General features: G+C 28.0%; 2 protein-coding genes across 3 annotated transcripts in view; one reads left to right on the plus strand and one right to left on the minus strand.

Annotated features, from left to right (window-relative positions):
• Positions 1–10,038, minus strand: part of LOC107436231 (secernin-3) — a 58,540-nt gene extending 48,502 nt beyond the window's left edge. Inside the window, exon 1 of the mRNA XM_043051042.3 lies at positions 9,899–10,038. The gene's annotated coding sequence lies outside the window, so the exon portion shown is untranslated. The remainder of the gene's footprint in view (positions 1–9,898) is intronic.
• Positions 1–14,552, plus strand: part of kdn (citrate synthase) — a 35,145-nt gene that overhangs the window by 5,125 nt on the left and 15,468 nt on the right. Inside the window, exon 1 of one of the 2 annotated variants that reach the window (XM_043051040.3) lies at positions 9,994–10,522. The exons of the other annotated variant lie outside the window; for it this stretch is intronic. Coding sequence (XP_042906974.2) covers positions 10,469–10,522 — 54 coding nt within the window. The 5' untranslated portion in view covers positions 9,994–10,468. Of the gene's footprint in view, positions 1–9,993; positions 10,523–14,552 lie in introns of those variants that run through there. 2 annotated transcript variants of the gene reach the window in all.

Genomic DNA, 14,552 nt, shown 5'->3' on the forward strand with positions numbered 1-14,552 from the left:
TAATTTATAAAATTATAGCTGCATTTATTATAAAAGTAATTTTAACCTCACATTACCACATGCGTTCTTAAGTTTAATTGCTACTGACAAAATCCGTTAATTTTGTCTGAGTTTTTCGTTTGAAATGCAAACAAACAAAACAAAAAAGCAAGGGATTTTACTGCTTTCTCTAAAAGTTAAGTGGCTTCGAAAATCAATTCAATTTCATTTCCCCCATGAAATGCGTTAATAAGTTTTAAATGTTTAGAAATATTTTGGGAAATAAGAAAAGCGGATCTCAAATAAAAATTCGTTAAATAGAATATTCACTTCTTTATTTGGAAGTTATTTTGCAAAGAAATTTCCAATATGTTCTTGGTTCCTCGAAAAAAAAAATCGAAAATAGAGAAATTCGCAAAATGAAAGTTCGTTAAATAGAAATCCGACTGTAACTACTTCCTTACGCACCTCTCGAGCCATAACTTGAGTATCGTATAATATATATGCTGTAGCTCAAAAAATGTCAGCTCCGTCACCAACAATATTTGTATGACAGTATGCGGCACCATATGTTTAAAATTTCTATCGCCATTTTAGAAAATATAACAAATAAATATAAATAATTTCTTCGCAACTAAGTTTTAAGTGCTATAAAAATACACAATCATTCTAAATAAATACTTAACGTATAACTAACTATTCAACACTACTATTTAACTATCACTTGAGACAACCCAACAAAATGAAACTAAATAACTACTTAACCTATAACTAACTATTCAACACCATATTTAAACTATAATTTGGGACAAGATAACCAATAACAAAATGAATATAAATAAATACTTAACGTGCTACTAACTATTCAACGCTACTTAAGCAATCACTTGAGAGACCTTAACAAAATGAATCCAAATAAATACATACAGTTACTGTCCAAGTTATTAGACCAGGGGTCTGTCCAGACATTTTGCGAAAGGTCCATTTTTCGTGAAATTGTGAAAAAATTACTCACATTCTTTCATCCAGGGTCCGTTTTTATGAATTTGTGCAAATAGGGTCCGGTTATTGCAAAAAACTTTTTCAATGAGTTTTTAAATTGCAAATAGATACAAGATTATGCTCGGCACTGTAAAATTATAATAAAAAATTTAAATTTTCAAAAATAAACAGCAATTGCTGCTTCTAAATTACAGATGCAGCATGCAAATATTTCGTATTTAGCCTATACTGCTGAACGCAGAATGTTCATTTCGGATGAATAATGGAAGAATCGTCTGCCGAAGACAAAACTTTCGCTTACATCCATCTTTCTTGTTTCCATAGCACCAGACTGCCGCAGACTTAGTGGCGGTCAGAGTACCTATCTTAGACAAACAGTACTAAAGTTGTAGAGTATCACCTGATAATTAAGATGTTACATAGAATCTCACAGTGCGTTTAATAATTTCGCCAGGGACTGTAGTGTATAACTAATTATTGAATTCTAACATGAATTACAACCTAAAACGACATAACAAACTGAATCTAAACTAATATACTTAACACATAGTTATTTTTTTGACACTACTAAAATTAATACTTCAGACAACCTAAAAAAGCTGATTATAGTTATTATACATGACTAGCTAATTAAGATAGAGGGTTGCCAATTTAGATAGAGAAAAACCAGCGCTTTTGGTGCCAATTAAGAGAAATAAATATATAGGTCATGGGAAAATTCGTAAAACAACTGTCTTAAAATTATGTCTTGTCAGGTTGATTGCATCTTTAGAAATATTTTGAGCCATAAAGATTTTTCCAATTGACAATTAAAAAAGTTGTAAAAATTCGTAAAATGTATATGCAGTCAGGAAAATAAAAAACAGATCTCTCTCATAGCTTTTGAAATATTGATCAGATTTTTTGTTTGTGAAGTGCTATGACAGTATCCAAAAGAAATTTTCTAAAATGTGTATGAAAGTTAACTGTACCCGCGGCAGAATATTCTTATTTAAACATAAAAACGCATTTTTTTGAAGAAACGTATTTTTATCTTACAAATTTTGATTTATCGCCCCTAAAATACGCGAGGACATGAAATGTTGGCTTTTGTTGGCTATAACGATTCCAAGGTTATGCTGAATTGAATAAAGAAGGAAAAGTCGATGTTTTTATTTAGAGAAAAGTGTGTTTTTTCGTCAATATATTCCGCAATTATTCTAGTTACACATATTATCAGGCATTTCTGCCAGACATTGCCAAAGCACTTTACAGAATGAAAACCCGACCAATAGTTCAAAAGTTATAAGGGTGACATTTTTATTTATTTAAGCACTTTCTGTATGTTGTTTAATACTTGGTATTGTTTATTTTTCAGCATACAAAATATTTGCTTGCCCCCCAATATAAAACCTTAACTTAACCACACTACCATTATTACGCATTGGCATGGTTTTTATTTTTTGCACTCATGTTTCAAGCACTATAATCTGCTGTTTAAAACAAATAAAGTTCTTGTTACAACGTTTCAAATGCAGCTGTAAGTAAATAAACATCAATGAATGAAGGGAATATTAAAATAAAAAATAGACCTAATATTTCTTAGAAGAAAGATATTTCTTAGTAGAATCACGAAAAGCTAATGTATGAACAGACTGCGATTGTCTGAACTACGTCTAGTTTAAACCATTTGGCGGCGAAGTACTTTTTTTCTTTTTTTAACAATAAATACCAACTGATCAACTCAATTGTTTGATTCTTGAAAATTATTTTGAAGAAACCAAGTTTAAGCGTCAACTAAAATCATAGTTTATATAAGAAGTTGTATATTTAAAATTCGATTTCGCAGAAACTATTCGACCTATTTCAGTCAAATTTCGTATTTTGCCTTATAAAATGATGTCAAATTTCGTAAACCTTACAATTCTAATTTTTTCCCCGTCTATTTTTAAATAAAAAAAATTACTTAGGATCGCTCTCCCGACTTAACTATTAGACAATATTTCCCAGATTGCAACAACCTTCATTATTTTGAGGATCTGAAATCCAAATCCATCGAAAAAAAATTATGTTTATGCCGAGAAAGTACTTTTTTGTGTCTGATTTCGTAACTTAAAATATCATTTGCACTACGGAATTGGAATATTTGAGGTCACCCCTGAAATGATTAAGATTGATTAAGATTAAAAATTATTCAGGGTGATTCTATTATTTTATGCATTGCACTTGTTTGAATTATACAATTACAGCACTAGTCAAAATTCATTCAAACAAGAAGAAAAAAAAATCAAAGCATAAACGAGCAAACTTCTTTAAATGCACTACAGCCTATTATAAACAAAGGCTATCTCATTAAACTTTCTCCAATGGATACAATCAAAAGTTATGGTACACTAACGATTGATTTTTAATGTCTACTAACTTAAATATAGAAATAAAATCCTCAAGAAAAATCAAGAAAATTGGTAGATTTATAATTTATAAATAAAAATATATCTTTGTTTTATTCTGAAATTATGAGAACTAAGGTCTAGAACTGAAAAGAGCTGGCTCTTTTTGAAATAAAATGTTGGCTAACAGTAGAAAATAGCCATTTAGTTTAATATCATGTACGATACAACTTTTTTCATAAAGTAAATTTTTTGTACAAGTTCAATTTAAAAAATCGGAATGAAAGGGGTAAAATAAGACTTTTGTATTGGTTATTATTAAAGCCCGGATTTTGATGACCTAAAAAATCTCAATTAATGCCCTTAAAAAGTGCAAAAAATGCCCTTAAAAAGTGCGAAAAATGCCCTTAAAAATGCAAAAATAGCGCTGAAAAGGCCTTATGATATGACTTTAAAGTAAAAATATTGAACTAAAACAATGTTTTACTCTTTAAAATTATTATGAGTCATTTCAAAAAATATAAAGCAATGTAATACTTGTTCAATAAAGTTTGAAAAATATGTTTATATCCTAAAATAACAAAAAAAAAAAAGGAAAATATATTGACTCCAAAACAATTTCATTTTGTATAAAAACTTTAATGAATATAACAACTTCCATCTCATAATATTGCTAAATATCAGAATTACTTTGGATTATTAAATTTTCTTTGATATTTTGAAATGTAAACGAGCGTTTCTTGTGTGAAAGTAAATTTTTATGCCTGGAAAAGCTTCTTTCAACGTCTACTGATGTTATTGGTGCGTACTTGAAAAAGACGGTCTCACTTACTGACAATTATTCTTCAATTTGAAAAGATGTTGCTTCACCTGTTAATATCCTAGACATTTTCTTCATTGTTTGGAAGCCAGTGTAATAATAAAAAATTATAACAAAATAATAAAAATTGGAAATTTTTGTTTAAAAAAATTAAAAAAATCCTTTAAAACACAAAATACGCCGAAAATTTAAAGAAAAATGCCCTATAAATCTAAAAAAATGCTCTAAAGGACAAAGAATGTCCAAAAATGCAAAAGTCATCAAAATCCGGGCCTTAGTTATTATAAATAAAAATATTATCTTAGATTTAAAGTTAGGTAGCGTTCTTTTTAAATAAATGTCGTAGCTATAGCGTGAAAATATGTATTCAGTTAGTTTTACGTCAACGTAGTATAGAAAATTGGGGAGTTAATGATATAAATTAATATAAAAAATAAGATAATTTCAAAATTTCGAGCCTGTTTTGAAGTCTAATTAAATACAACACATTTCCATCGAAAATAGCATTTATTCATTAATAATGTATTTTTTGTAACTGTCTCTCAAGGTTTTACACATTTATAAATTCCTATTTTTCGCAAAATTGCTTTGAATCTCTTTTTTTCTTTCAAAGACGTGACAGCGATTTTGCATTCTTTCTACTGAGAGAAAATTCAAGGTTCTTGGTTAAAAACAGAATATATGAAAATCAACAGCATAATCTGAATAGATTTGGACATGTGAATAACGGAGAATTCCTCCTGGTCCTTCCTCTGCCGACCGAATTCAACTATCGAAGGGGTTGTGGAGGAGGAGAGGGGAAATTTTAAATATGTTATTTATCGTTTTTTTTATTTTATTTAATTTTGACAAATAACCTGGTGGTAGATATTTACTGCATTCGGCAGTATTTTCCGATGCAAGATCGGTACCCAATCACAATGTCAGTTATAAAGCGTACAGTTATTTAAATTCTCTAATATGAATTTTTGTGAGAGCCGCGGAGGCTTAGGGGGAAAGAGCGGTCGCCTTCTAATGAGGTAAACCGGGTTCGAATCCCAGCGGTGGCTGGTCGATTCGAATTCCCTACCCGTCTCGCACAGTGCTGACGTAAAATATCCTTAGTCGAAAACAGATCATGGGTTGAGTCCCCTTGTCGTCAGTTTAACCGTGGGAGGTTTCGTGGTTTTCCTCTCCATATAACGCAAATGCGGGTTAGTTACATCAAAAAGTATTCCACGAAGGCAAATTTTTCCCAATACTTGATCCAGGAGTTCCCTTGTCTTCTGGAATGGGTTCAAAATTACAAAGCCTCTTATTTGATTAATCATCCTTATCTTCAATCAAAATTTCGACCACTTTCTAACTATCTGGAGTGATCCCGATGCCTGATGATAATACATGGTTAAATCATTTCCTGAATACAACAAACAGAAAATATCATCTAAGAGAATTGTCAAAGAGAGTCTGATGTGAAAATTAAACCACTTTTTGATTAGCTACAGAGCTCAAATTTTAACCGGAGCTCTGTGCCTAAAGACAATATAAGCTGAAATTGTTTGAAGCGGAATTTATCTCCATTTTATTTTTAGTTAATATTTTGACAATTTTCCTCGTACAAGATTAAAAAAGAAAAAAAGAAAAGAAAAAAAAAACAATAATCTAAAATAAAATTTTTAAAAACAACGTTTTTCAAATGGACTAATAAGGAGAAAATAATTTTTTCTTTGTAATCCCTAAAACGAAGAAGGTAGAACGGATCACTTTTGAAATAAACTTCTATCACTTCTGAAAATTCCGTCCCCACACGTCTTTCAAAAGTGATGCGCTTGTGGTCAATATCTCTTGTTTTAGGTGAGACAGAAATAGAATGTTGTTCTCCTTTTCAATCCATCTGAAAAAAGCAGTTTTTAAAATTTCAATTTAATTTTTTTATCTGCATATTAGTTTCTAATTTTTAACTTTCCGGAGAAAAAAATAATTTCTTTAAAAAAATAAGGAAAGGAAACTTTTATCTCTCATCAATTTGTAAAAGGAGATAAATATACTTTTGATACATTTATTTATTAGACAGGAATTAAAGGCTTTAATCCTTCAATTTATGAAATGAAGAAAACAGGTTGTGCTGCAATGTGTGTAACCTGATATCTTGTTTACCTAAAGATTTCAGTTTTAACGAAATAAGGATTCGGTTTAAAAATATTGGAACTGAAATATTCCATTTCCCCATGAAATACTTCTTTTGACGATAATGAAAAGTTACAGACAAACTTCGTCATTATTTCGACGGAAATTCTATCATACTTAGTTTCTGGAAAACAAGTAAGTACAGTTACACCCATTTTTTTTTTCCTTAACGCTGTTTTTCGAAGCTCGGTCGCCAAGGAAAATAAAAAAGTCATAGTTTTGGCTCCTTACACTTGACGCAATGCGATGATTTTAAAATATGCATATAATGTTGCCGTGGAAAACTATCTGGGATTTAGAACAAATAGATTACTTAAATATTTTATAAGTTATTAATATTTTTTTTAGGAAAATCGCCAATTTGGCGATATTTTTCCACTTTAATGAAAATTATCAAAATCACTGCTGTATTCTCTGTTTTTGCATATTTTTATAAGACCAGGTAATGCAGCATTGGAGTGAGCTTTCAAATATTAAAAAATTAGACCACAAACACTTTCCATTCTCACAAAACTATAACTTTTCTCCATATTGACGTTTTGCGCATTTTTCCAAAGAAGAGTAGACAGCGCTGGCTTTAGATAGGCTGAACTAGACCTAACACTCATGAGTAAGAGTTGCAAACTCACAGAAGCTGTAAAAACAACATATTATTCGCGAAAAACATAATTTCATATTACGATGGAGCCTTCGAATAACATCATCATCATATCTGGCTAGACAGCCCAGGGTGGGCCAGTGCCTTCCTTTGAATTCGAATCCACTTCTCTCTACTTTTGACACTTGTTCGCCAGTTTTTCTCCTTTAGAGTAAGGAAATCAGTCTCAACTAAATCTAGCCATCTCAGTCTGGGTCTACCTCTTTTCCTGTTCGTTCGGGGTTTGTGTAATAGGATTATTACACAAACCCCTTACAATTTTACAATTTTCGAATTACTTATTACAATTTTCGAATAACAGCTTTCAAAAGAAAAAAATGAATTATTTTGATAAGTATTGAATAATGTCAATCCAAGATGGTACAAATAGCAGCTCTCTTATTAAAGCTTATAAATAAACCTTACTTAAATAATGGTTAAGAAAATAGAAATTAAGAAATCATTAAATGATTTAAATTCAGAATTTGTAATTATTTCTAGTAAACATTTTTACATAATATCGAATATTTTTGCTTAAATTATAATAAAATGATGAGAAACGAAAATGATGTTTTTTATATTAAATATTCGATAGATAAAATACGACAACGGGACTTCGTAGAGAAATCAGTGTGGCTTAAAAGCTTGAAGACCCCTGGGTCAAAGTATAATTTGTTTAGCATTATTAATTAATCTAGCAATCATTGGAGGAAAAAAATTCCATGATAAACGTAAAACTAGATGCTATTATATAATAATAGACTCGAAAGGCATGGTTCAGCCATTTAAATGCTAGCAAGAAAGAAAATTACTGACTTAGTCCATAAAAAAATGTAATTTGTTCTTGTCTATCAATTGAAATCATTGCTCAGATTTGTAATTCGAAAAGAAAGAAAGATATAAGCTCTCATACATCACAAGAGTTAGAAGGGATCCCCCTACTTTTTTTCAAAAATAAATAAATAAAAAGTGGCATGCGCTATTACATAAGAAAATTATTAAGCTATTACATAATAAAGAAAAAACAAAACAATAGGATTGGTAATTATAATGTTGTGATTTATTAAAAGTTGAAGCTGTTGTTATTTAAGAAGAAAGTATACATTTTACTCATCTAATTTAGATTTTTTTTAAAAATCTAAATTCATGATTACAAACCCAAGTTAAAAACTTCTTTTATTAATTACATCATTTTTGAAAAATGTCAAGTGCATCTTTTGTTATTTTAATTAACCAGAGTTCTCCTTCAGAATAAAAAAAGGGCAAGACGCCTACTGAAAAGGGCACTTGGAGTTTCAGAGGTGAATTTATCAAAAAAAATTTATCTAAAAAAAAATTTATCAAAATGTGTAATATTATGTAATAACTGAAGTTTATTCTCAGAAATTTTTAAATTACCCTTATATACTATATTATGTGTATATTTCAAAAAGTAATTTTCTCTTATTATCAAAACAAAAGAAAAATTTGTAGTTTATAAAAATAATTAAAGGCATGCTAAAACGCAATCTCTGTGCATATATTTTTTTTTCCTTCAAAAAAAGTAAACTAACAAAAAATGATTAATAGATAAAGAACTTGAAAGCTCTTTTTTAAGCAGCAACTACTTTAATTTAACTTATTGAGAATAATCCTAACAAAGTAAATATTTATAATACAGATCTGAGTTAAACCACAAACACAAATAATCTTACCAGTGTGTAGTTCTTATTTAAACGGTGAATTAATTTTTTTCAAAATGCAATATGAATAAAAAGGTAATGTTTTTAAGGGATTGTGGCTTATTTTTAGAAAAAGGGCAAAGATGCCATGCTTATTGGGATCAAAGGGCAGAAGCAGGGCCCTTAAATTTAGAAAGAAAAAAAAAACGCTTAGAGAGAGCACTGAGTTGACGCTGTTAGCTATTAAACCAAAAATGATCGATTTTAATTAAATCCTTTGAGTCTTAATCATTTCATTTGAAAAAAAAAATGTTTTCGTTTAAAAAGAAATTAAATTTAAAAATTAATTACAGTTTAGATAAAATTAGTTGAATTAACAGTTTATAAAAAAAAAGAGATTAAACAGGGAGGGTAATTTTCAATTCTATAATAGATGGAAAAAAATGTTGCATAGAGGCATAAATACGTGAGTTGATAATTTTTATTTTTGGAAGTATATTAGAAATGTCTTGCATTAATTATTTGAAGAAAAAAATGGGATCAATGTGTTTGGTCGACCAAATATGAGATATAATGTAAATCTTTCATTATTTGAGGTAACAATATTTGCCATTAAAATAAAAGTGATAGATTTTAATTCAAGGCATTTAAGTTTTATCTTTTTTTATAAAAGAAAATATTAAATTTAAAAAATAAGAGCATAAATTTTTTAATAAAACTGGGAGCTAATTTTTATTTGTATTATTGGGAGGGGGGAGTATTGTAATATTCTGATTTAAATTAAAAATGTAACATGTAAATTATGAATAAGTTTATTACTATTTATTCGAAAATGTGAAGTCAATATATTTATCAGAGTTATCACATCAAATCCTAGAAAAACATTCAATGTTATGTATGTTTACATTTAGTAAAAAAATCATCACTGATAAAAAAAAAATTTGTGATTATTAATGTTACGAAAATAAAAGAACGTTATGCTGTTAAATTAAATCACGCTTTCATTCGAATCACATTCTGTGTCATGTGACAGCAATCATTCATCATCAAGCATTAAAAATAGACATAAATATCAAAAATCAGAGATAAAATCTAATTATTAAAACTATCATATTCAAAATATTTGCACACTGATATTTATAAAAGCTCATCGAATCTTTTCTAAGCAAGCGTCAACTTAGCAGACGATACTGAAACGAGAACTACTGATAAAATCAGCTGTCATTTGATTAGAATGAATAAAAATAGCAGAGATTATCTTTACCTTGAACAAAATGTTTCCAATAATCCTATTTTCGGATGTTTTCCTGATACTGGTAACTGATAGTAGTTATCAGGAAATATAATTACAATAATCAGACCACTCCTAAGAAATGACTGCAGTTGATTTTTAACTAAACGATTTCTCTCACTATCGAATGACTGTATCGCACAATTTTCATGAACCGGTATGTGCGTGAAAGGTTGAGACCGCGTAATAAAATAGTTCGGTGAATAACCATGCATTTATAACAATATGAGCCTTTAAAAATTTTCAAAAAATCTTATTAAGCTTAAAGATTTATTTACTTATATGTTTGTTGGATAGCGTAATTAGTTATATTAGCTTAATATTATATTAGTTGACCTCTACGCGTATGCTCTGTGCATGATGGCAAATCCGGCATAGGTTGCTTTCAGGTACTGTAACGACGTGTTCTGCCGTCTGAATGGATTAGATTTCGGCAAAATTTTTAAAATCAACCGGTTCTCTCAAATCTATAAATTTGTAAATATATTGAAACATTTTCTTCTGCCAGATCTTGAGTTTCTATTTATTTTCCAATAATTGTGAATGAAAATGGCGCTTTTTAGAGTGTTTGCTAATCGTTTCATCGCTCAATCTCAGGTAATTGATTTAGTTTTTTCACCTATGTAATTTTACAGATCTGTTCAAAGTATAATGTAATTTTAAAATCCTAAATATCTCCCTTCCCCCTCAAAGAAAACATGTCTAAAATATCCCCTTATTGATTTCACCATCGGCATTAAAATTATGACCTTGCCAGAGTAGATCAAAAACTTTGCGTTGATGCCTTTTAAACGTGTTTTGTTACTTTTATTTTTAACTTTAAAAATTCAATAAATCATGCGTTGTTTTAAATTGATTGCCCTTTTAATTTTTGCAATTTAGAACATTTGCATTTTACATGCTCCTTGCTAGAGTTAAGAATATTATATGAAAGGTGGGTAATAGTTTAATATTAAATTATTGCATTCACAAATGTATCAATTGCCCTGGCAATCGTAGTTTATGAGACTTAATTATGCTTATTTGCAATGAATTTAATAATTTCTTTAAATTGCCCGTGAGACTCATGAACGCAGCCCATGCAGTCCGTTCCTTTTAATTAGGCCTCATAAAAATAGTTTCATTTCTAATTTATGGCACTTTCAGATTACACTGTTTGCTTTGCCTTATTTATATTCAAACGATGTAAATATTTGCAGTGTCAACACACTTTTTGAGTTGTTTGCTTACAAGGCCGATAATAAAACGGCTTTCGATAATAAAAAGCTGTTATCATTTGTAATTTGTGTTCATCACTCCTCTTGCTTACAACAGACAATATCACTTTAATTTTTGGCAAATAGTGGGCCTCAATATAAACTGATTATTATGCCTCTCCCCCTCCTTCATGCGTGCTAAAATGCAGTCCTTCTTTTGATATTTTTTCTATTGTATAACTTGAAATCTATTATACAGGTATGACCAAAATTTAATACTTATAAGATTTATATTATTAAAGATAGTAAAGTAATTTTTTTTTCTTCATGTCTTAGACAGGGTTGTGAAAAACCTGGGTTTTTTTTTTCATTGAATTAAATGGTTTTTTTTTTTCTTCACATTTTTTTAATACTTTATCGTTGTTGCATAAGTCTTGTTACATTAATAAATACCGTTAATTTGATTAATAACTAAGCCATTAATAAAAAAATTATTTACACATTTTATTATCAACGTAATTTACATTGATAAATTGGGGATTTCTTGATCTGACGCGCAAATTACAATCGCCAAGATGCCAAATATATTTTAAACTTGCAAATTTTTTTTAAAACAAATATGTAGATGTTTGCCCGAGAATGGCTACCAGTTATACCTTTCTGTGATGTTTTAGTATTAGTTTCTCTCGAGCCGCTGCCCAGAAGATTTGGTGCTTATTTTGCCACAGATCACGATACGGAAATCTCCCCAATAAATTAGGAACTATATTTTTACTGACAGTAATAGGGTTTAACTACCTAGGATTTTCCTGTTCTATTTTATAATTATGAAAAAGTACTAAATGTTTAAGTGAAGAGATAAATTATTTAATTCAGATGAGACACTTTTTGAATTTTTAACAGGAAAATGCTTGCTATCAAACGTTGACATTACCTTTCCAATTGTGTCTTATGTTATGTACAGTGAAAGTGAACTTCTAGAATAAGTTCTAGTATTTAAAGAATAAGGAATACATCAGATCTAGAATTCTAGAAGTAATTCACCAGTTAAAAGGTGCAAGGTGTTAGGTATATTTTAAAAGTATTAAAACTGTATGTAATAAGACTCACAGGTCAGGGAATTAGTATTTAAAATATATTTTCATGAATAATTTTTCTATTTCATTGAATTGTGATTTTTAAAAAATATTTATTATGTCTTGTTATAAAATTAATTTAAATAATATTATGAATTAATATCTCAAATCTTTGTGATTATACCTTATTTCGTGTTTTCAAAATTTTAAAAAGGTTAATTAAAAATCTTGAAGCATAGAATGTTAATTTAATAGAAATAGAATAAATATTTCAGTTTATTTTAGTTTGTATTTTATTCTTTTATGAACTTAATATCTAGAGAGCTGATTTGTAAATGATAAAATGCAAGCTTTGACTCTTCATAATAAATTCTTCTTTCTTCAATCTTGTTCATTTTTTTAAACTTTTATGTAATTTGTACACATTTATATTACCAAGTGAGTTAATTTTTAAACAAGATTTAAAAGTTTTTATGAAGTTATGTACAAATCATGATAATCTATAAATTTTTTATAATGAAATTCATACTTTATATTTAAAATTGTTTTATTGTGAAAAAAATAAATTTAAATATTTCAGTTCAGTAAATTTCATTAATTCAGTAGGGTCAGTAAATTTCATAACTGCAGAAATGTTTTAGCAAGTAGGTAGGTTAATGTAAAAAAATAACTACATTTTCTCAATCAAGTTTTTACTTTCTCAAAAGATATATTTTGTGCTTGGGGACACTTTATATATATCTAAACAATGGAATTTCCTAGAACTGATTAGATGTATTATGTCACCTTTTAAAATTGATTCGACTAGCGTTTGTATGGTGTACATTATTTTATATAAAAAAATGCATTTTCCTTCGAACTATTCATATTTCATTTCTCTGTTTAAAATAATTTGATAAAACAGAAATATATGGTTTAAGAATGCTTATGTAAATTAAATGTCTAAGTTATAAATTCTTTGGTAACATAATTATCCAAATCTATATCATCCCAATGATTCTGTTAATCAATTCTTGTTACAGATATGCTTATTTTTTCCTTACTTAATTTTTTTAAAAAAAGGAAAGAAATATCATAATTCAGTTATAAAGCTTTCAAAGTAAAAAGAAGAAGAAAAAAACTTTTATTGCATGTATGTGAAAAACAAATTAAACATATTATTAGCTTAAATTAGTAGGTATTTGTATATTTATTTAATGTTTTAAATGTATGTAAAAAAAAAAAAAAAAAACTATAGGACTTCTATGGAACTATCTTATCAGCTTGGATTTTTGAGTTTAAACAAGTTTGTCTTGTCAAAAACCATTCCTATAAATAATAAATATACCTGACATTGTTCAATTTTTAAGTAATCAACCAAAAAGTTACTTATTGCGTAACTTGAATACATAAAAAAAAATTTCTTTATGCTAGGTTTTTTTTCAATCTATTTTTTTTTCCTTCTCATTTTAGTGGAAAAGGTGTATTTTTGTTTCTAAAAATCTATACATTATTAACTGATACATAATACTCATTTTATGTAGGTATTTTTTATATTCACATATTATTTTGCTTAATTCATTAATCATTATAGTGATTAGTTTTCACTCATTATTCTGAAAATCCTTTAAAAATATTGCACTTCATGAATACACACTCTCACATTTCATTACCGAAAAAATAAATGAATAAGATAGTTGAAAACTAAATGCTTATATATTATACTAATCTTAAATTTAAAATACCAGAATGTTTATATTATTCTATTTCATAAGGTTTTTAAACTTACTTCAAGAAATCAGAAATTTATCTGTAGAAATTTAATTTAGACTTTACATTATGTAAAGTAATACTTTAAATATATTGAATGTGTATTACCACATTTGATATTATAACCATTTATTATTTATCATTTAAAATAATCCCTAACTGTAAAAAATTATTAAAAACAGTTTGTAGTTTATCAATGACAGTCAAGAAACGTTTAAAAGTGTAAATCTTACCTTGTAAGTGCTTAGTGTAGGCTTCTAATGATTGAAAAAGACTACTGCTGCTTGAGATTTCTTTGCTTTACGCTTTCTGCTGATAATATGCCTGTTATCTAATATTTATTTTCTTAATAGCATCTACTTTTTCAAGTATGTTCTTATCATTTTTTATTATCTTCTGCCTTTTTTTCTTTCTTTCTTTCTTTTTATTTCTACTGAAACTTTTCTGTTTAATATTTATTTGCTATTTTAGTTTAAGAAAAGGTTTTTTTTTTCCAAAAATTTTTTTGGTTTTATTATTTTAATAAGAATAATAAGTATTTTAAAATTTAGAGTTTTTCTGTATTAGCTCTTCTATATAAAATCATCTTATGTAACTGAATGAAGA

The sequence above is a fragment of the Parasteatoda tepidariorum genome, chromosome 3 (assembly GCF_982258835.1).
Source record: "Parasteatoda tepidariorum strain Cologne lab strain chromosome 3, Ptep-v5.0, whole genome shotgun sequence".
Taxonomy (NCBI): domain Eukaryota; kingdom Metazoa; phylum Arthropoda; class Arachnida; order Araneae; family Theridiidae; genus Parasteatoda; species Parasteatoda tepidariorum.